At 46.2% G+C, this 23,211-nt stretch overlaps 1 protein-coding gene across 1 annotated transcript in view; it reads left to right on the plus strand.

Annotated features, from left to right (window-relative positions):
- PIGU (phosphatidylinositol glycan anchor biosynthesis class U) overlaps positions 1–23,211 on the plus strand; it is a 700,531-nt gene that overhangs the window by 265,174 nt on the left and 412,146 nt on the right. Inside the window, exon 8 of the mRNA XM_069652261.1 lies at positions 8,354–8,508. Within this exon, the coding sequence (XP_069508362.1) occupies positions 8,354–8,508 (155 nt within the window). The remainder of the gene's footprint in view (positions 1–8,353; positions 8,509–23,211) is intronic.

Here is a 23,211-nt window from a genome sequence, read left to right on the forward strand (position 1 = left end):
CTTCTGTTCATTCCCAGAGGAGAGGAGGGGTAGAATTTTCAACACTCTCTTCCTGTGGGCTACGAGATAAATGGCAAAACTGGTAGGGAAACCGATCTGTAAATCCAAACACACTATCATCTTGTCTCTCCCCGGCACCAGATAATCTCGTGTAGAAAAAAGGTGTTACATGTTTCCCTCTACCGTCTTCCTTACTGGCAGAATGGCTTGGTGGGTTAATGGTTGAAAAGCAACCCCCATTCTAGAATGTGAATAATTAAGGAGTTCACGGTTTCTTAACCTATCCTGACTTTGTGACTCTAAATTACTGAAGTGGGGTTGCTTGGCTAGTGTTCCTTGGGAAAATGACATACTGTGGAAAATAGGACACTGGTCCCTTCTTTTGGGGATGAAATAACTAATGGATCGGAGGGTCTGTTGCAAAGGTTTTCAAACTTGAGGGTCCCCTGGTTCTCCAGCATGGGGTCTGGTATGGATTCACATGCTCATGAATATTCCCCGTCGTCAGGCTGGGAATCCTTGGTAAAGAAAAAATCAGTTTCGTTTCTGATCTGTCTTTCTCAGTAGTAACCAATCACTGGTCTGTGGGTCATACTGCCCCCAGCCAATGACTGCCCTCTCCCTAAGCCCCGCCTCTGGCAGCCATCCTCAGATTTGGTAGCACGTAAAGTGGCAGTATGACCAAGTGAAGAGCCGCAGAGGGGTAGGAGGGAGGGTTGGCATGTGAATCCATGCCAGACCCATGCTGGAGAACAACAGTTACAGGTAAGTAACTTGTTCCTTCTCCAGCATGGGGTATGGCATGGATTCACATGCTCATGAATATAAGAATACATAGCAGTACACACATGCACAACCACGGGAGGTGGCAAGGCTCAACATTAAGCATGACATCAAAACTGAACATTAATCATTTCTTACCTCCTCACCAGGCTCACCTTAGGCGAACAGGTTGCGCAGCACTGCTTGGCCGACCCTGGACTCCTCCACGTAGCAGCCCTGCAGATGTCCAGCAGGGGCACACCAGACAAGAACAGCGTGGTAGCAGCGATAGCTCTGGTCGAATGGGCTCTCGGGCGCCTGGGCAACGGTCGATTTGCAGTGCATGATGCAGCTGGAGAGCCATCTGGAAATGGAAGCCTTCGAGAGAGCCTTCCCTTGGTTCACAGGTCCAAAGTTCATAAACAGCTGTGATGTCCTCTGAAAACTCTTTGTTCGGTCCACGTAGAACTTCAGCACTCTAGCTACATCCAGCGAGTGCAAAGCCCTCTCGGCCGGCGACAAAGGCGACGGGGAAAAAGACTGGTAACACCAAGGGCTCGTTGAGATGGAAGTCCGACGGCACGGTATACTCTCCTGCCAGGGCTTCTTGTGTTCATGTACTTGTAATTGCCTGGTGTACTCTCCTGCCAGGACTTCTTGTATTCACACACACTTGTAATTGTCTGGTATATTCTCCTGCCAGGGCTTTTTATATTCACACAGTGTTTCTCCCCTAGGTGTGCATCCCCTCTATTGCATAATATATCTTATTGATATATCATTCGATTTGTGTTCCCTGTGTGTTTGCATTCCATACATTCACATACTGATAGAGGTTTAGTTCATAATACACTTCCTTGTTTCACAATTAGGCTCTTTGATTTCTCACCTTCTGCTGCTTTCATTACTATTGTTCGTGTTGGGCGCAGTCACCGATATGCCCGGGGTTTCCACTATCCTTGGGTTGACTCACCAGCTCTTGTTGGCGTTCTTGGGCTTGTTCGCGGTCAAGCGGCAAAGGTGTGGAGCCTGCTTTCCTCTCATGACTGCTTTCTCTTTGTACTGGTGTCTCCCGCAGCTTCGCTTCAGCACGCCCACTTCAGTTCTGCTTCCGGTGTAGGTAAGGTACTGCTTTCTATGGTCGGTGAACACCCAGAGTCTTCCACCGGCCCTTAGCGTTTTCTGCAGCGCGTCCCGTCCTTCCAGTGTCTCCCTTCTCCCTGGATGGTGAGCCACCCTGCTTCACCACATCAGTTTGTGCTTCCAAGCTTCTCGATCCTCGCAGAGAGGTGAGACGTTCTCTCTCCAACAACAGCAGCCTCTAACAATTTGCCTCTGGTTTTAAATCTCTCGGGCAAATTGAAACAGTGGTTGCCTTTTACTGCATACAACCTTGATTTCTTTGTGTGTATATACTGTTTTACCTACCTTTTACTATTTTGACTTAATACATCTGTGTTGAAAAATCAAGTTTATTTTACCTATGTGCACAATTTATTGCTTGACAATTTCTTGTTTGTATTAATTTTACTTTACACCGAACCCCTGATCATCTTGGTCTAAGCCTTCCTGCTCAACCTCGTTACCAAGTGAGATTTTAGTTAGACTTTTATGGGTAACGTTTTGCAGGTTGTCTTTTCAGAACCTCAGTGAACAACAGAACAAATGACCCTTGGCATATGAAATCAGAACATCACTCTTGACAATCACAAATTATGTCAAAAAAATAAATGTATTTATATGCAACATTTCACAAATTCTTAATTACAATTATCGACACCCGCATTCACATACCACCATTCATTCCATCATTCACAACACAATATCACTCAATGCTCCAGTCTTTCACAACAGAATATACATCATTAATCAATTCTCCTAAATACTCAAATTTTTACATATATTTCAACACCCCTTTATATTGGCAGTAAGTGTTAATACATAACATCAAATAGCATCATGCTTATTCAATTTCACTCGACCTATGTTTCGGTCGTCAAGAGATAGGGTCTCAAATTGGGCCAGTCAATGAAGGCGACCTTCTTCAGGAGACGGATGGTTCTATTGCAACCACTCCGATTTGTCAAAAAGGTGGGGGATGTCGTCCACAAGTATATCTCCACACTAAATCATGGAGTCGAGTGTCAGCGATGGATTTTATCCTACAGAGGTAATGGGTTTTTCTATACCAAAGCTGATATGGTAGGTGATGGGCCCTAGAATTGGCTGATCACTGTACTTGTTCTTAGGTTGAAGGTAAGTACCCTGCTGCTGGTGATCCCATGCGAAAGTGCCCTTCTTTCTTACAAGAGAGAGAGTTTGGGCCCTGTTCTCCTGAGTGCTGAGTTATAGATTGGATCAGTTTGTAAACATTTATGAAAATACATGGATACAGTCCAATTTCATAGTACTGTGTTTATTACTAGTTTTCAGCCAACATGTGTTTCGACCCTCAGGGGTCTTTCTCATGGCGTGTAGATTATTTGCTGGGCCGTAGTGGATTCAGGTCCGGTGTAATGCAGTTGACCTGGTGTCAAGCGAGATCACATTAGGAACACCACCAGCCCCTCTGAGCTCTCAGCCAGACTAATCGGCCCATCATGGATTTTTAGGCCTCTTCAAGGTGTACCTTGACCAACGGGACACTCGTCCCAACCTGGCTTTATTGTGGATCTCGCATGACACCAGGTCGATTGCATTACACCGGACCTAAATCCATTATAGAAATTAAGTCTTGGTAAAACATTAAAATAACAGGAGATGCATGTGCAGGAGAGAAAATGCAGTACTGGCACATGAGCTGTAAAAATATATCAAGGAAAATAAGTTCCAAATGTAGGGGGCTCTCATCCCCTGCACACTATTTTAGGCCCAAACGAGCCAAACTGTTCAATATGTATAGGAAAATGATATTTAGAGAATAACCTACCCGTAGAAAATACATAAATATTAGTGGATAGATTTCAAAATGTGTTAATACAATAAGATCAACACAATAGTATTTCTTGTACTAACTTTTTTTATTTGAAAAAGACCCAGCGCGTTTCGAGAATTCCTCTCTTTATCAGGTGTGATTTTATCAAAATTATGGAAATACACCAAATAAAACTCAGAGTATATTCATATCATGTGCCAAATAATCAGAATGGCAACAAATATAATGGAAACAAAATAGGTGAAAACAAGTCGGCCCTAAGAGACTGGAAACAGCAATGTAGAGAAATCCTCAAACAGTTAGGGACGGATGAGACAACATTATGGAATAATCCAGATTTTGTAAAGAGAAAATTGCTGGACCATGACTGGATCTCAATTGGGGAGAGAAGAGCCTGTCAAAAATCCATGATAAATCAACCAAAAGAAGTAAAAAAACGGAATACTCTCCAGAAATATCTGGCATTGGCCCCGTGCAAGCACCTTAGAAAACATTATTTGATGTTTCGCCTAAATATTATTGAAACAAAAGAAATTCTGGGAAACAGGCGTGTGATATCAAAGGAAAACACTCTATGTCGACTCTGTGGAGAGAAAGATGAAACTCTAAAACATCTCATTCTAAGCTGTACTGAATTAAACGACCAACGGGACAGTTGCATGGGAAAGATGATGACAGATTACCAGACGTTGTCTGAAGAAGAATGGTGGAGACAACTACACTTGACCGAAAGCAAGCCACTGTTGATTGCAGTAATGCGATTTTTAGAGCATCTGCAGAAGTGCCTAAAATCAAATCCGGTAGTTGCCTAAAAACAGCGTCAGGTGCAACTACAGGTCAGGAGACCAACCGCACTGAAAAGACTGATAAGATGGATCTGTTGAGGTAAAGGTAGAGGAATTGGGGTTAGAAAAAACCTCGAGAAGTAGCTCAATGAGGTGATTAGTGAAAAAAAACTAAGGACGATAGAGGGAATGTTGACTTTATGTCAAAAGATAAAGTTTTTCAAAAGTTTGTATAAACTAAATGAAAATAATAATAAAAAAAAAATAAATAAATAATGAGATACATTTTTCGAGGAGAAATCATGAGTTTGAGAAATGTACCTCAGACGTCCCATGGTGCTGGTGGCACCAGTGTGATGAAGTAAATGGTAATCCTACGTGGCCAGTGTAAAATAACACTGCTCATGGTAGTGCAAAACAAGATAATTGTAATAAATGTGGGGTAATAAAAATCAATCAGTGGAATCATCTATCGCAGCTCCTCTAGTTCTGTGCCAACCCTGCAGTTATGCTTCCAAATAGATAAATACAGCCACAATCTTTAAGATGTCCTAGAAGCTATAAAAATGGATTACCAGATCAGTAACTAATCTGTGAACCTATCTTGGTTCCACAGTTCACCTTTGTAATCAGCCAACTTAAAAAAACTCACCTCATATGGGGTTCACACTATGTAATAGTGGAGGAAGGCAATGTGATCAAAACCGGTCCCAAATTAATTCAACTTCCATTTAGGAGTCCTAAAGATTCAAGCAATTATATCAGTGATTTCAAACATGATCTTGTGTATTGCTCAATAGAGACCAAATATTGCAAAAGTAAACCAAAGGTTAAGAACTCGCCTCGCCTGAGGTGTGTTGTCAGATAAGGAACAATCATATCAATTACATGGTCCCTGTTCAAAAGATATCTCATCCACACCTGTGTATGAAGCAAACAAATAATCAATCTAGTAAAGGGAAATCCCATATGTGGGAACCCTAATAGAATAGAGGAAGCCCCTGGAGCCAAGTCGCGCTTACTCTTGATGTGAAGTAGAAATCCAATCTTTAACATTCGCGAACCATAAGAGTTTTTGATAAAATTGATGGAAATGTAGTTCCAAAATGGCCGCTCTTTAAAGTACAGTGCTGTGAGGCCGTAATGACTTAATTGCGTAATGACAGCGATGATATCATGAAAGTAAACAAAGTATAAGATGTGCCATGTGCACAATCTAGGTCCACGTTGCTATAATCTGATTTTTGCCATAAAATGCACATTTCCTGAGCAATCTATATAATCGAAGACTAAAGTGCATGACAGTGCTGTACCTTGCTATTAGAAACCATGTGGCAATCCCCCAACTGTATTACTAATGTGGCTGTTAAACTCCATAAGTCTTTAAGATAAAGAATGTCATGGATTCGTAGTGCAAGACTTGATTACTGTAAAGCCCTGTTAGCTGTGTATCTAAGAAAAGCATGCATGCCCTTGAGGTTGTGCAAAATGATGCTATCCACATCATAAAACAAGTTGCACGAGGGGAACATGTTACAGCACATCGAAAATCACTTCATTGACTCCCAATTGAGGCCATAGTACAATTTAAGATGGTTGTTTTAGTTCACAAGGCAGTCCACGGCGCAGCACCAAATTACCGGAAAAAGAGAATAACTTTCTATCAGCCAAACAAAATACTGCGCTCCAACAACACTATGAATTGCCCACACCCAAAGCAGTTGAAAGCTAATGGTAAACCATTTCCATATATTGCATCTGTTGCATGAAATGCTTTCCCTACACACCCTTTGCCTTGCAATAAACCTACTGTCCTTTCGGAAGGTCCTGCAAACATTCTTGTTTGGATAAATATGAACATTTCCTCTCTCTCTGCCCAGTATTAGTTGATTTCCTATGTTTTATGTTTCTTTTTTGAGTTTTTTTGTCATACCCGGATGCCTGTTGGGTTTTCAGCATGTAATAAAATAAATATGAAAACTTATTATAGTGCACACCTGTGGTCTACTTTAAAAAAGGAGGTGTAGCACATTGTACTCAGTGGATTTATGATGTTCTGCCTTAAATGATGTGGACTAATATCATCGTTCAAACCTGGGCGGTGATGGAGTATCCTAACAAACCGTATATATGTACATTATCCATACTCATGTCCAACTTAAACTTCAAACATACCATATGTGAACTAACTACATATGTATAATGTGCACAATTATACTCGCAACCATAGACTGTGAGGATGGTCAGTTTAATAGATGCAGTAAGTACTAAGATCCAGCACAGTGTTCATACTCATAATCTCCTTAAGCTTAGTTGTACTATGTGTAAGCAATGAATATCTGTGAATTGCACAGGCATATTACCTGGATTTCAAGTTTGAAAATAGTCCAATAAATTTAGTGGGAAAAGTAATACAGTTCAGTGATTTCACATATGGTCCTTGCAGTTTCCTCACTCATCAGAGTGTACAAACTAATCTACTGTTGGGTCAGAGCCGTAGTTCAACCCAAAGCTCCAGAGGTATATGCATAACAAGTAAAAAATGTTATTGGGAATTGGGTAGGGGCACTTTCACAGTGGGGGTGAGGTTAGGAGTCCAGAAAAGGAGGGTGTACAGGTTGCGTGGGCTGTGGGCCATAGCAGGCATTTTAATTTGAGGGCATTTTCGCCTAGGGGCGGAAATGACTAGACATTGCATTTCTCCAGACTGTTCTTGTGAAAGAGAAGTCTGCACAATAGCTTTTGCTGTTATGATCCGTGACATCAACTGCAGTCACTAAGGTTGTCGTCACTTACAACACATGCCAAATTTCATGGGTTTTGTTGCAGGACATGCTTTCACCTTAACTGCCTTGTAACAAAAGTGATTTCACAGACTATACACCCCATACACATACAGAGACCTTTACAACAGAGAATACATTAATTCTCATAATTTGATGCCTCATTCTTGTTCTGTTCACATAAACTTTGAAAAGTGTTGCTCTTTTATGGCCTTATGAACATCAATGAGGTACCATTAATCGAGTGATGAACCGAGCAGCAAGTGCAATAGTAGCACATTGGAAGTCTCATTTGTTTTGGGGACAGCAGTTACAATGTGATCAAGTCACTGCAATAGTGTAGAGAAGTGACTATTTTACTCACCATCATGCAAAAAGAGGGAGAGGCACACTTGCATGTCTAGGGCAGAGTGATGTTGTTTCAGCACTCCTCTATAATGATGTCCCTGACGTTTGGTGTTAAGATAGCCCTGGACGTCCTGTAGTGATAATCCAGAACTCTACATTGGGGTTTCCGTTGCAAAATTAAGTCTTTGTGCTGATGAGGCCCGATTAACAACTAACGCAAGTGCTAAAGGGAAAAGTGTGTGTCTCTCTGGGCCGAAACACGTGTCGACCACCTAGTGACTACATTGAACTTCTTTGTTCTTTCCTTTTGTTTGATATACGTTTTTTGTGTGTTTGTTTTTTATGTCAATTTGGAATGAATACCTGTTTGATATATATAATAATTGTTGTATCACTGTGTTTTTGATGTGGACCAAGTAGTTGGGTCTACCAGAGGTCATCAGTGTTGAGTGGAAAGGGAGGGGTAATCGGTTTCCCACTTTTTTGGATGGTACCATTATTCCTCCATTCTCCTTGTTCTCTCTGACCTTAGTTTGAAAAAGGATCCCAAGTAGTGACAGAGTGACCGTAAACAAAGAGTGAGGGGGCTGACGGAGAGAGGCAGCCTTTCAGATTTTTTTTATAGGCCTAGTTGATGCCATGTTTGTTGACATTTTGGTTTAAGTAGTTTATCAAATTATATTTTTTCATGCCCCTTTGTTTTGGATTCCTTCACACTTCTTTACCCTTCTCCCTTTCAGAGGCAGTTCATCCCTGTAAAGATGAGCAGCAGGCAGTTCTGGATTTACACAACACAGTATGTTGTGATGTACCTGGGAAGTTTGACGGTGCTACTATGTCTCTCCTTCTTCCTACTCAACTCCTGGGATTTCATCCCTGCAGTCTATGGCTTCATGTAAGTATTTCAAAGATTGCAGGGCCCCTGCAATCAGGAGTGCGGAGGGCAGTGCTCATTGTAAGCTGAGCTTAGGTGTTGAGTCTTTTTAATGGTTCATGTCTGCTTTGGGGTGCCTTGTAAGGCCCCATGGCTATCATTTTCCTGAATGGAAGTTGATATTTTAACAACCTCCGTTTTCTTGGAGTATGACCCATTGCATTCAGCACTATTTTCAAGCTTCTCCTAGGACTCAGAATTGTATTTGCCTTTTATGACGATCCATTTATTGTTACATGATATTTATTCATTAGAAGCATACAAGGTAAACCATGAGAATACTATTGCTCACAATGTCACAGGGTAGGTGTTAAATGATGTTCTAGGGCTCTCCAAGACCAAATGTGACATGAGACTAGTTTTCTGTTGGAAATTCAGTGCCATTGCACCCTATCGTGATATTTCAGCTAGCAGTAGCTTCTTTGATTTGTAAGCAGACAGTGAATGAATGTGTGGCAGTGATATTGTAGTGCTCTATGCTATTAAGGCCGGTGTAGAGTTGAAATAAGACTTCCATTAAATGGATGTGGTACACGGTCTGAAGGGGAGATGGAAATCTGCTATTTGAAGTTGGCCTAAGAACTTGATCCTTTCAAGAAATCATGAACTTGTTCCAAACTACAAGATGCAAGTCACAGAGTGGTCATTCAATATAAGGCTTGAATACTTCTGGCCTAGGCCTGCCTACACCATTTTTAGTTTTGGCTCGAATGTGGTGCTTTATCACCACCTATAAGTCGAAATGAATGCATCGGAGTACCACTAGGAAGAGATGGCATATGTCACCCATTGACTGCCCATGGCCTTGCTAATCCCTTAGGCCATTCCCACCCTTTCCTGCCCCACTCTGCCAAAACACACCCTCCTGGGATCTCTTTGTGCTATCTTTATCAAGCCTTCAAATCAAACTTTGCACTCAGTGATTGCCAGTTTTTTTTTCAAAGCAATCATCTGAGTGCTAACTGTTTAATTGGTACTGTAAGTTAGTGAAACATGCACTCTGTATCCAAGTAACATGACTACAGTGGTTTAAAAAATATTATTTGATTCCAAGATGGCTGCCGCAAACTAAAGTTGCCCGGGCGTGTGCTCTGTCCTGATGAAATTGAATTAAGGACAAGGGCCTCTCTAGGGAGCACCATATTGCCTCCAAACCGGCTCTAGTGACCCCATGTAACCCAGATGGGTGGTGGTCTCCACTGGGGCCGCAACAGGGGACGGAAAGCATAGAAGTAAGGCTGACCCTCTGCTGGAGCGTGGCCGGACAGGAGCAGGCAGCGGATTATCCCACGGCACCGAGATATGAAGGTCTCCTGATCGTATTGCAAGTATAGCAAAAATCTGTTGATTGGAGCCGCATCACGTTCCTACAAGAAGGCACCAGAAGGTCTGTAAGTGGAGTTTGGACGCTCCCGGCCTGGCCATCGGCGGGGCTCGTTGGCCTTTCGTGTGCAGGGGATATTCTTTTTATAGAACGTGGTCGCTCTGGCCGAGATTTTGGACTGATGGGACTGTGAGCTGGGGTGAGGACCTGCCAAATAGAGAAGCCTTCGACAATTAAGCTACACAGACACGCCTTTGGGAGGAATGGAGTAGGTTATTTTGTGCTTGGAGTTTTGCCTCAATTAACCTATTAATACAATTGGAACAGCGCCCTGATCCCACCATATAGCAAATAGGCCCAGAAGACATAATAGCCTGCTCATGCCGAGGTGAAGAAAGAAGCACAGCCCAGCAGGACATTTCCAAGCTTCACAAACGACAAATGCATTGCAGAGACTGTGGACAATGGGCCGGACGACGCCCTCGCCTGGACACATTTCTGCAGCTGGTTCCAATGAGGAGCAGGGCACCCAAGCTTTAGATATAGCTGCTTCCAGAGAAGACTTTTCATCCAGCTTTCAGGAATTCCAGGAAAAGTTCACGGCCACGTTCCAGCTGCAGGTTTCACAGCGGAAATTAGGCAGTCATTGTCCGACTTCAGTAAGGAAATGTCCCCCCTCGGGGAGTGTGTGGACACTAATAAGCGGGCTATTGCAGGAATTAGCACGGGAAAGTAAACAATCAGATTTGCTTTTGGACGATCTGGTCAGGATTACATACAATCTTGAAGTTCAAACTGAAGACCTGGAAAATAGATCTAGATGCTCTAAAATACGAATCAGAAATCTTCCAGAAACGGTATTGGACATGGAATGAAAGGATACTGTAATACATAACTTTACAGACTTAATTGCAGGTGAGGAGGTCATCAATATTCTGCTTGATCCCGTACATAGAACGTGCCCGAAAAGAACTGATCCTGGCGTTCTCCCCCGTGATGTCCTAGTGGCTTGCACACTATGCTGACAATAGGAACATATTTTCAGGGAAGCATGGGTGTCGTCCCCAAAATGAAATCCAGCTTTTATCAGGATCTGTAGCAGACTCTTCAGAAACGCAGTGAGTTGCAACCAGTGGTACAAACATTACAGTTCTGAGAAATTAATACACATGGACATTTCCTTTTGGTTTGGTTTTCTCCTTGGATGGCCGACAACACAGAATTAAGTCTTGTGAAGCTGGCATGGCCCTATTTCAAAGTGAAGAGGTTTCTTCTACGGGCCCTTCGAAGGTTACTATGGTTGCGCTGCTCAGCAATCCAAACCTGGGGAATGGTCAATTTCCACTCAACTACGAAGGGGAAAAAGGGCCATGCTTCAAGAGGAATGGAAGGCACGTCTCGGAGGGTCCAACCCAAAACCACTGGAATAAAGAAAAGTACTTGGCAGCTGTTAGCACAGAACTAATGAAGCACAGAAAGGACACTTTGAAGCTTGCATGGACGGAGCACACAATCTTGGAATGTAACTGTTCAGGTAACAGATGGGGGTTTTAAGTTACCTTACATGTTGCCCTGGAGATAAAGATGACTCACGGCTGGGGCACGCTAGGTACCGTGGATCACACCAGGGGACATTGCTTGGGTGGGGGTTAGGGGACAGGTGTTTGGGGCGAGTTGGGTTTAGGTGGGGGGTTTCATTAGGTGGAGGGAAGTTAGAGGGGTGTCCCGTGACACATAGTTAGTAGAAGTATTGTATTTATTGTGTTTATATAGCGCTTTAATCCAAAACGCTTTACATTTTAACCACTGGATACATATAACATTATAACAGTAGAAGCAATTTACAATTATGAATCAAACCAACAAAACAGTAAGTAGAGCAATTAAACTGTGAGGGAAGGGTGAAGAGGGGACGGAGGAGGGAAACAGAGGGGTATAAGGGCGAGAATGGTTGAGGGTTGAGGGAGGGGAGGTAGAGGATCATAGGGAAGAGTCAAGGGAAGGAGAGGGAATGAGAGGCGGGGGGGGTTTCATGGCGGGGAATGGAGAAGGAGAGATTTCAGGGAAGTGCAAAAGGAGGACAAGGTAGGTATACAGCGGATTGAGAGAGGTAAGGAGTTCCAGTGCAGGGGGGGGCTAGGAGCTGGAAGGAGCGGAAACGGGAGGGGGCACATGGGGGAAGGAGGAACAGTGAGAAGGAAGTGGTCAGCTGAAAGTAATGTCAGTTATGCAAGAGTGGTATATGTATATGTGTTGGGCTAATTCAAATATTTAACGTTAAATATTAGAGGCCTTAATGCAGCGGCGAAACGCAGAAAGATCGAGGCCGTCCTGGGGCATTCCCAACCTGATTTGGTGGTGCTTCAGGAGACCCAGATTCAGGTGGTAGATGGATACAAATTGCAGTTTTGTCACTTTCCGGTCATGCTGCAAGCAAATGCACCAGAAAAAATGTGCAGGGTTCTGATAGCAATAGGGTCTAGACTCCAATTCAAAGTGATCCTCTTTATGAACCTTGGTGCGGGTTTTTATTTGTTTGCAATGTAGGCACTGGGCCCTAGGAGACTAACAGTGGCTTCAATATATACCCCCAGTACAGGCCAAGAGGGCGTTTTTAAAGTCAACCCTCACACATTTGGAATCCTTTCAGGAGGGGGAAATCATACTTTTAGCAGACCTCAATATGGCTTTGGATCCTTCCCGCGATTGGAGCATAGTCACCTGCTTCACCTAACCCCCACCCTCTAGCGCCTTGGTACACTCATTTGCTCTGTTGGCCGTGATTAATGTTTGGCCAGCTCTCAAAGGATCTGAGAAAGGATATACATGTTGTTCACATGTCCGCAGTTTGGAACTTTGATGGCTCTCGAATGGATCACTTACTCTATAGAGGGTGAACAATCGAAATGTACACAAGGCTGTGCCTTAGTTTTGACTTTTCTTCAGAATTACTATATTCGAGGGGATTGGGTCCTCCGACGTATTCCATATCTATGACAGGTAATGTCCACAGCTGTGCTGCTTCGGAAAATCTTTGGCGTCTGCGTCCTACGTCGATGAAGTCAATGCGCCGTCCCCGAGGACCTCCTCCAACGGCCGACGTCACCTGATAAGTAGGACGCACAACGCCCATAGCCTAAGTTCCGTTTTTTCCGCGAACGTGTTCGCTTCGTGAATCTCGGGAACGCCTCGACTAGTTGGAGTTTGCTGTTTTCTATTCTCGGTTCGTTGAACCTGTTCGGTTTGTTGTGAAGACCTGTTCGTGGCGATGTCTTTCTCGTCTTCAACCCCGCGTCCGGGCTTCAAGAACTGCGGGGACTGTGGGTCCAAGATGTCGGTCACGGACTCGTATGATGCCTGCCTCTGGTGCCTTGGGGAGGCCCACGATAGGGACGACTGTGTCGACTGCCAGTCGCTCACTGCAAAAGCCTTGCGGGAACGCAAGAAGAAGTTGTCGGTTGGCCGGGTGTCTAAGCCCCAGAAGTCGAGGTCTGCGGGGCTTTCGACAGATGACTCGAGGGGCGACTCTCTGCGTCATCGTCGGAAGTCCGGTGGGTCTCCTTCCAGGAGTCGGTCTCGCCACTCCTCCGCCTCTTCGAGGAATTCCAGGAAGTGCCGGCATAGGTCGCCTTCCCCGTTCTCTTCTGAGGACTCCGCCTGCCGGCAGGTTGCTTATCCCTCCATGCAAGCGACACCGGAGGAATGGGCTTCCTTCGGGAAGCAGATGTTAGCGATTCTGGAATCGCAGGGCACCGGTCCGTCCGCGCCTCAGAGTGGGGTCGGTCGGCACCGGTCGAGAGACACCGCTCGTACGCCTTCGGGCTCGAGTGGTCGGCACGGCTCACAGGAGAGGTCCCGCTCGGACAAGGGTAGCATTTCTCGCCATGCCCGTTCCAGGTCCCGGTCCTCGACGCGCTCGAGACCGTGATCCTGTGCCGTCTTCGAAGAAGACGTCGACGCCTGTGGCGCCGAGGCCGTCGATGATTTCTCTCGAGGCTCCGCCTCCGAGGGGGTCGTCGGCGCCTAGGTTGTCGAGAGACACGCTCGGAGCTCCGGCTTCGAGGGCTGTGTCGACGCCGCCGATGCTGGCGGCGCTGCAGCTGACGTCGACGCCTTTTCTGTCGACGCCGGCGCCGACTCGTTCGGCGCCCTCGACGCCTTTCGAGGCGGTGGTGTCGGAGGGGCCCCGTGGCACGGGGTTTGCCCCTAGAAAGGCTATGGCTAAGGTCCGGCACTGCTTTGGTCCGCAGAGGTCTTCCTCTCCCCGTCTGGAGTACATTTCAGAGGGTGATGAGGGCTCTGATGGCGGCCTGGTTCCGGTTACGGTTCCAGATGACCTTATCTCGAGCCATAGCCAGTTTGATGACTTGAGGCAGTCGCTGCATGATGCCAGTGGACTGGACACCTCTCCGGAGGTGGAATTTTGTCGGCCGGAACCTGGCTCTCATGCCGATTCTTCATATCGGCGCCTTATGTCTCGGGTTACCGAGTACTTGGGTTGGTCAGCTCCCCCAGGGGAGTTCGTTCAGGATGATCTCACAGACATCCTTGATCTCGGTCCACCCACTGACCCGGTTTTGCCTTTTCATATGGCTCTGCAGAGAAGGGTGGCGGCGGCTTGGACTGCTCCGGAGAGTCTCCCGGCAGTGGGCAAGTCTTTGTCGCGAAAATACCATCCAGCCAGTAGCGACTCCTGCTCCTTGTCTAGGCACCCCACCCCGGAGAGTTTGGTGGTGCAGGCGGCTACGGCCCCGGCAAAGCAGGCGTCGTATCCTACCATCCCTCTGGATAGGGACGACAAACGTTTTGACGGCTGGGCGAAGAAAGTGTTTTCTTCGGGGGGGTATGGCGCTTCAGGCGGCCAACTCCATTTGTGCCTTGTCTCGTTTCACACACACTCTGTGGAACTGTGTTGCATTAGCGGCTGATCATATTCCCGAAGGGGACGAACGGGATGGTTTCCTTGCTATGGTTCAGGATGGCAAGGATGCTATGTGTGAGGCCGTTCAGTCGGGTTTGGACTTGGCGGATTGTGTCAGTCGGTCCATGGCGGCGAGCACCGTAATACGCAGGTTTGCGTGGTTGAGGAAGTCTGGGTTTGCTCCTGATGTGATGTCCCGGCTCCTCAACATGCCTTTTGACGGTGAACACCTTTTTGGCAGCAAGGCTGACGAGAGCCTTGAGAGGTTGCAGACATCCAAAGCTGCAGCGAAGTCGTTGGGCGCTGCAGTTCGCCAACCTCCGCCTTTTCATCCTAGGGGACAGCAATGGAGGGGTGGTTGTTTTCACTATTACTCGTCCTTCAGTAAAGTGAGGGGAGCTAGCAGTCAAAGAGGCCATCGTAAGAGTGCCAGAGGTGGACACAAAGGTACTCGAGGTGCCAAGGCCGCTCGGGTAGTTGCCTCTTTGCCCTCAGGCAATACTGCAGCCGCTACCACTCAGTCATGAGGCCAGGTCCCATGGTTCGCCGGTTGGGGGAAGGCTGGCGCAGCATCTTGTAGAGTGGCAAGCCATTACTTCGGATGTGTGGGTTCTGGAGATCATAACCCACGGCTACCGTCTTCCTTTTCGGCAGAGGCCTCACGACAATCCACCAGGGAACCTCTCTTTGAAGAGTCCGGATCCGCTCCTTGCGCAGGAAATTCAAGCCCTGCTGGAGAAAGGTGCCTAGAACTGGTGCCTGTAGCGGAGAGGAACAAGGGATGGTATTCCCCTTATTTTTTGATTTTAAAGAAAGGCGGGGGATTGAGACCCATCATGGACTTGCGCGGTTTGAACAAACTCCTCGGGAAGGACAAGTTCAAGATGGTGACTCTTTCTCAAGTCCTCCAGGCCCTTCAACTTCAGGACTGGTTGGTGTCTCTCGACCGCAAGGATGCTTACTTCCATGTGCCGATCCATCCCAAGCACAAGAAGTACCTGAGGTTCGCACTTTCATTTTCGGGTCCTGCCGTTCGGATTGACCTCCGCCCCGAGGGTTTTCACCAACCTCATGGTGGTGGTGGCAGCGCATCTCAGGAAAGGGGGGATTCACGTCTACCCCTACCTGGACGATTGGTTGATCAGGGGGAGCTCTCCTGAGCAAGTCCTGGATTATCTGTCCGTCACCTGCCACTCCCTTCACAGGCTGGGCTTCTCCCTCAATTTAAAGAAGTCCAATTTGACGCCAACACAGCGGCTCCAGTACATCGGAGCAGTGCTCGACACTTCCCTGGGGCAGTGTTTTCCTCCCCAGGTGAGGGCTCTTCACATTCAGCAGATGGTGCACAAGTTTCAGCATGCCCAGACACTCCCACCGTTCGAGTTATTGAGGTTGCTCGGCCTCATGGCATCCTGCATTCTTCTGGTGCCAGAGGCTTGTCTGCGGATGAGATCTTTGCAGTGGGCACTCAAGCTCCAGTGGTCTCAGTCCTCCGGCAGGCTGTCGGACCCTGTTCAGGTGCCGCCCTCGGTAGCCCAGGACCTTCTGTGGTGGGCCGTCAAGGGCAATCTGATAAAGGGGGCCCCATTTTGGCTGCCCTGGCCGGAGGTGACGATCGTGACGGACGCATCCCGCACAGGATGGGGAGCTTATGCCAATGAGATGAGTCAGCGGTCGTTGGTCTCCGTCGGAGTCCAGACTCCATATCAATCTGTTGGAGCTAAGGGCCGTCAGGCTAGCCCTGAAGGCTTTTCTGCCAACTGTGCGCGGAAAGAGTGTCCTGATTCTAACGGACAACACGGTGGCCATGCACTTCCTCAACAAAAAGGGGGGGGGGGCAGGGTCACTTCCGCCATTCAGGGAGGCGATGCAGCTCGAATTCTGGGCCACCCAGCAGGAAGTTTGGATCTCGGCTGTTCATCTGGCTGGAGACGACAACGAGACGGCGGACGCTCTGAGCAGGCAGAGCTCGATCTCTCACGAGTGGGAGCTGGCTCAGGAGATTCTCCTGGAGATCTTTGCCCTTTGGGGGACCCCTCAAGTGGATCTCTTCGCCTCCAGTGCAAAAGGTTTTGCTCGCGGGAATTTCGCGGCGGCGCTGTCCATCTTTAAGCGCTCGTCTGAAGAGTGTTCCTATTTTAAGATTCCTTTAATTTCGCAGTTTTTGAAAGGGCTCACTAATGTGTTCCCTCCGTCACCTTTTTTGGTGCCAGGTTGGGATTTGAACCTTGTTCTTAAGTTTCTTATGGGTGCTCCGTTTGAAACTTTACATTCTTGCCCTTTGAGGCTGCTGACTCTGAAAACTGTTTTTGGTTGCGGTTACTTCCGCCCGCCGAGTGAGTGAGTTACAGGCACTTTCAGTTAAGCCACCCTTCACTGTGTTTCAGAAGGACAGGGTTGTCCTTACGAGTTCGTCCTTCTTTTCTTCCGAAGGTGGTTTCGGATTTTCATTTGAGCCAGAAGGTGGTTGTTCCGGCGTTCTATCCTCCTCCACATCCTGGTAAGGAAGAGGAGAGGCTCCATAGGCTTGATCCTAGGAGAGCGTTGAGCTTTTATATCTCGCGCATGTCCCGGGTCAGAGTGGACGATCAACTTTTCATTGGTTACGCTGGAAAGCGTTTGGGACAAGCTGTGACGAAAGAGACTTTGTCTCGTTGGATTATTTTAGCTATCTCCGAGTGTTACCGCTTGGCGGGTAAGGACCCTCCGGCTGGCTGGCGGGCCCATTCTACCAGAGGAGTGGCTGCGTCTACTGCCCTGCAGAGGGGAGTTCCTATTCGTCACATCTGTGATGCAGCCACCTGGGCTTCAGTACATACTTTTGTACGTTACTATTCCCTTGATTCCATCAGAGGGCAAGATCTGGCCTTTGGCAAGGCAGTTCTCTATTCCGCAATTTGATTGGGCATGCTAAATTTGTATTCTAAATTCTTTCCCACCTCCTTGCTTGGTACTGCTTTGGGAGCCTGTCATAGATATGGAATACGTCGGAGGACCCAATCCCCTCGAAGAACAAGTTACTTTCTTACCTGGTAACGTTCTTTTGATGGGATGGTCCGACGACTTATTCCATATCGCTTCCTCCCTGCCTTCCCCGCTGCAGAATTTCTTTTGCGATTGCAGCTTGCGTTCCGCAAGGCCTTGTGTCAACTGGCAGAAAACTGGTGGCACACGTTCTGGGAAAAAACTATAACTGAGGCTATGGGCGTCGTGCGTCCTACTTATCATATCGGGTGACATCGGCCGTCGGAGGAGGTCCTCGGGGACGGCGCATCGACGCAGGACGCAGACACCAAAGATTTTCCGAAGCAGCACCGCTGTGGACATTACCTGTCATAGATATGGAATACGTCGTCGGACCATCGCATCGAAAGAACGTTACCAGGTAAGAAAGTAACTTGTTCATTTCTCATATTGCCTTCAGAAACGTCGAATTCTTGGTATCGTGTGACTGATTTTTATTGTTTGTTCCAATATATGTGGGACGCGGCTAGAGGAGAGGGAGTGGGTTTGGGGTGGGGAGGGTTAGGTAATGTTAACAGTTAAACAAAATAGTAATAAAAAACACGAAAAAAACAATAATTCGGACTTGTATTATTTTACGTTCTGGAACTTGTAGTTTTCCTTTTAGGATGTGGAAAATTAAGCTACACCACTATTCTTCAGGCTTAGCATGTTATGTTTCTCTAAGGATTTACATATTGAAGTGATATGAGATGTGTATTTTGTCATTAAACTATCAGAGCTCTGAACCTTCTTGTGACGATGCATGAGAAGGCATTGCAGTTCTGCTTATCACTTTGGATTCTGGGACTTGTAGTAGTTTTTTTTCTGTACCATTTGAAATTGAGGAAAGTCCAAGAATTCCAAGCAAAATTAGATCAGGGTGGTATACTCATGCATAAAACAGGAAACCTGAGACCTCTGCTCTATAAGTGTCAGGAACCTTCGGAATTCCCCTTGGTGCCTGGGGTCCAGATGGGTACAGTACAGAAGATGTTATTCCGTGCATCTCCCAAGATGGCGGCGCATTGCTCCTGCCGCTGCATCATACAGTCAAGTGTATTTCAAAATGGCGCCTTGCCGGCACCGAAGACTGAGAAGGAAAGTCAGCTGCAGTTAAAAGGCTTCCTCCACGGTAAGCAGATGCGTTGGTTTGTTGTTCATAGCATTATGCTAGTCTAATCTGTTTCTCTCTGTTCTTTGCTTCTCACCTTAATTCCTGTTCCTTCCAAGGTACAGAGCCTGTGCTGGTCCGGTTGAGCTTCCTTCTTCCGTCCTTCTCCATGGGTTCGCCCTTTTCTTGGTCTCTCTCGGTTTCCCTCTTCCTGCCTTCCACTGGATCACGCTGCCGGTTCTCCTGCGGATTCGCCCTCTGAATTCTTACGGCTCTGGTTCGAGTTGTTGCGGGCTACAGTTCCTCCTACTCTGCAGCCGTGGTCCGTAGCAGTACCATACCCGCTTCCCATCCAGCATCTTACGCCGACTGCCAAGGGTTTTTCTGCCCAAAGAGGGTTTTTTCCCCGAAGCAGATCTCCCACAGAGTTGTCCTGGCTCTTGTCTTCCACCAAGAGAGCCACGCAAGTTCTTGGGGAGGTTTTGCGTGTTCATCTGGCTGCGTCCAGGATGAGAGAGCAGGTTAGTGCTTACGTTGTGCTAACAATAAGACATTATTGTAATCCCTAAGATTTAAATGTCTGTGCCTATTGGTGCTTGGAAGGTATGTGTTCAAGTGCTGAAACTATAGCATGAGTTAAAATCACAGATTTTCTGTTTAACCAAAGTGGTATTTCAAGTCATAAATTAGTTTTCAAAAATTGATTAGCAGAATTTTTGCTAATTAAATTGTTCTTGATTAGCAAACAAACTTATTTGATTAGCAATTTTGTGATACTATTTTAAATGCCACCAGAAGTTATTTGTACGCAAGACCTAAAATTGGCAACAATACAGCTTTTGTTTGTACCGCTGAAGTAAGACATTAGTGAGAGGAGTCTGTAAAATGTAAAGGGTTAGGTGCATGAATGGGCACAAATAAATAGATCTAATTAGAAAGGCTCTAAAACATGATTTAGTGCAAGGCTCTGTGCAGCTGGGTGCAGTCATTGTTGAACAGGGCAGTGTCTTTTTTATTTTGTATGTTTGACCCATCATTTGCTGTGTAAATAGTTTCATAAAGACAAAATGTTCACAATGCTAAAAGATGGTCATAGTCTGAGACTAAGTACTTTGTATGGTTTAGCAACAGCCAGGGTAATGGACAACTTCAGGTGGACAAGATGACCCTTGCCTGTCATTGATATCAACTGCTTTCAATTTAGAGTTAATTACCACTTTAGGGAAAAGCGACCTAGAGACATATGTCCGAGTGTTGTTCCAGGAGATACTTGGGGACGAGGCAGTGGATCTCACATTAGACCACATGCATAGGGAGTTCTCCAAATTCCAGATGAGACAAAACCTTCTCCCAGATGTCCTGGTGTGTGTTAATTTTTTTTAAACGAAGGACCTCATCTTTCAGAAGGCTAGAGCGATGGGGAACCTACTGTTCCAGGGATCAACCCTGCAGCTGTTTCAGGATCTTTCCCAAGGCACAGTACAGCGGCACAGACTAATGAGGCCTCTTAACAACTGGCTCTCAGAGAAGGGGGTCAGTCCTAAGTGGGGTTACCCATTCCGAATCATGTTCCAAATGAACAGGACCGAGCACCAATTCACATCTCTTTGTGTGGCAGTGGAGACACTAACGATCCCGGAAGCGGATATACACTTGCCAGATGGGAGTGCTTCTGAGACCTCAGCAGCCCAATTGTCTCGATCACATTCAAGGAAAAGTAGACGTTGAGAGCGTAGGAGGCCCTCTATGGACAAAAGTGAGAAGAGCAGGGATACCAAGGCTCCTGATTGAACAGCGAGGTTGGTGAACGAAGTCGGTTTTGGCTCTCACAGAAGCCATGGGGTGAACGTGGGTTGTTAAACACTTTGAGACTACGATGTGAGGTGGCAGGGAGCTAGTGAGGACAATTGCAGAGGCTGTAGCAGACTGTTTAATTTTCAATCATTCATACCTATAGGGGCATCAGGAGTACATGCCCTTTTTCAGGCAGGTTGCTTGTTGGTCACCCCATAATGGGTAATTCTGATTCTTGTTTTATTTGTTCCTTTTTGTTGCGACGTTGTACATCAAATATCGTTGTGGGAGGTGCTATACAGCAGAGAACTAGAACGTTGAGCAATATCCCCTTGAAGGAAGAGGGTATTGGGAGGCTGTAATGTTGGGTGGCATGTTGTCTATGGGGGAGGATCCGACGTGGTGAATTCAGCCACTGTTTGTGCTTTGGACTTACCTGCATCACTACAATGTTAAATATTTTTTATAGAAATCCATAAATGTGCAGGGGCTAAACTCCCAGAGAAGAGGAAAAGCGTTCTCTCCAAACTAATTGACCTTAACGCAGATATTGTCCTGCTTCAAGAGACCCTTCTTTTGCAATGAGCTGAGATAAGGATGAGATCACGCTGGTCTCCGCATCAGCATTTTGCCTCCTTTTTGGTCAAGAAAGCGGTAGTAGCTATCTTGATAGTTAAGACTCTACATTTTGAGCAAGGGCGGGTGATAAGAGACACCCAAGGTAGATATATAGTGGTAAATTTGCACATAGCGGGAAAATATCTCACGGTTGTATATGTGAATGGTCCCAATCAGCATCAAAATCGGTTATATACCCATTTGTTTCCTCAAATCGCGCACATCCAACGGAGAGAGCTGGTAATAGGCAGGGATTTTAATCTAGTGCTAGATGGTAGCCAAGATAGTTCGGGTTTGGGGACCTCAATGTAGATGGCTATGGCGGCCCCTCTCAAACACGCTGTAGCTGTCATGAATTTGATTGATACGTGTCAGAGCCTTCATCCCCAGCATCAGGACTATTCTCATTTCTCACACGTACATCATACTTACTCCGGAATTGACTATATTTTGGTATCTCATTCCTTGTTAGCAGGGATCTCGTCAGCCACTATAGAGGGAGCACTAGTATCAGACCACTCCCCCATTACTATGGAAGTTGAATGAGTCGCTGTTAGCGGGTCTGGTCATATGGTCTGTGGATAGGATCACACAGTATTTTCAAGAGAATCTTACGGGGAGGTGTCCATCTCAGGGGTGTGGGAGGTTCTTAAACCCACTTTAAGAGGGGAACTGATTAGTATAGCCTCGGCCCGGAAAAAGATACCGTCTTCTCAGAGAGTCCGGGCTGAGGAAAGGGTAGCCAAATGGGAATCTCAATACAAGTGTGACAGAGCTAGAAAAACATACAGGCAGCTTCAAGTAGCCAGGACTGAGATGGAAGGCATTGTGGGCAATTGTGGGCGGATGATAGTTCACACAAATTACTTACTGGGCGAAACACTTCTACTTTAGTGCGTCCAACAAAGTGTCTCAGATATTGGCCTATAAACTCCAAGTACAGCAAAATAGCACTGTTATAGGTGCTCTACAAGATAGTGGAGGATTGTTGCATAATGCTGAATCTGAGAAAATACGTATTCTATCCCAATATTATTCCGAGCTGTTTGCGGCAGACTCGCATGCCGGCACACTACAAGAGAAGTTTATCTGAGAAGCCTGGCTTCCTCAAATCACAGCGGATCAGAGGCATGCTCTAGCCCACCCATAACAGTGGAGGAAGTTGCTCATGCCATACATTCTCTTCCGGGCAATAAAGCACCACCAGGACCTGAGGGCTTTAGTCTGTTTTTTATAAAACATTCTCAGCAATTCTTTCCCCCTGCATGACAGACCAGTTTAATTCTTTTGGTGAGACTGGATCAATTACACCTTCTATGGGGGAGTCGACCCTGACTCTGCTCGATAAACCAGATAAGTATCCCACCTTATGCTCATCTTTTCATCTGATCGCGGTTCTTAATTATGATCCTCGGATCTATTTGAAAGTGTTAGCCGTAAGACTAGCTGTAGTTTTACCAGAGCTGTTAACAGCAGACCAAACAGGTTTTATACCAGGACGTCCGGCATATCATAATATGCGGCTTATGATTAATATTTCGACCTGGGCGCAGACATATAAACAAGCCATGGCTTTGAGACTGGGTCTGCGGTTTCTCGGGTTGATACTGACAACTTTGTATTACCATCTATGAGGATTAAAGTGAATGGGATTCTTTCCGATCCGGTGAATCTGTACAGGGGTACCCGTTAGGGGTGCCCACTGTCCCCATTATTGTTCGCCCTGACTGTGGAACCCTTGGCTTGTATGGTGCGTCTATCTGCAAATATTAGGGGAATGGATATAGTGGGTCAACAACATGAATTAGCATTGTACGCAGACAACCTCCTCTTCTACATGCAAGATTCTAGAACTACGTTACCACATGTTGTTTTATTGTTGGAATGATT

The sequence above is a fragment of the Ambystoma mexicanum genome, chromosome 3p (assembly GCF_040938575.1).
Source record: "Ambystoma mexicanum isolate Mex_15411 chromosome 3p, UKY_AmexF1_1, whole genome shotgun sequence".
In the NCBI taxonomy this organism is placed as follows: Eukaryota; Metazoa; Chordata; class Amphibia; order Caudata; family Ambystomatidae; genus Ambystoma; species Ambystoma mexicanum.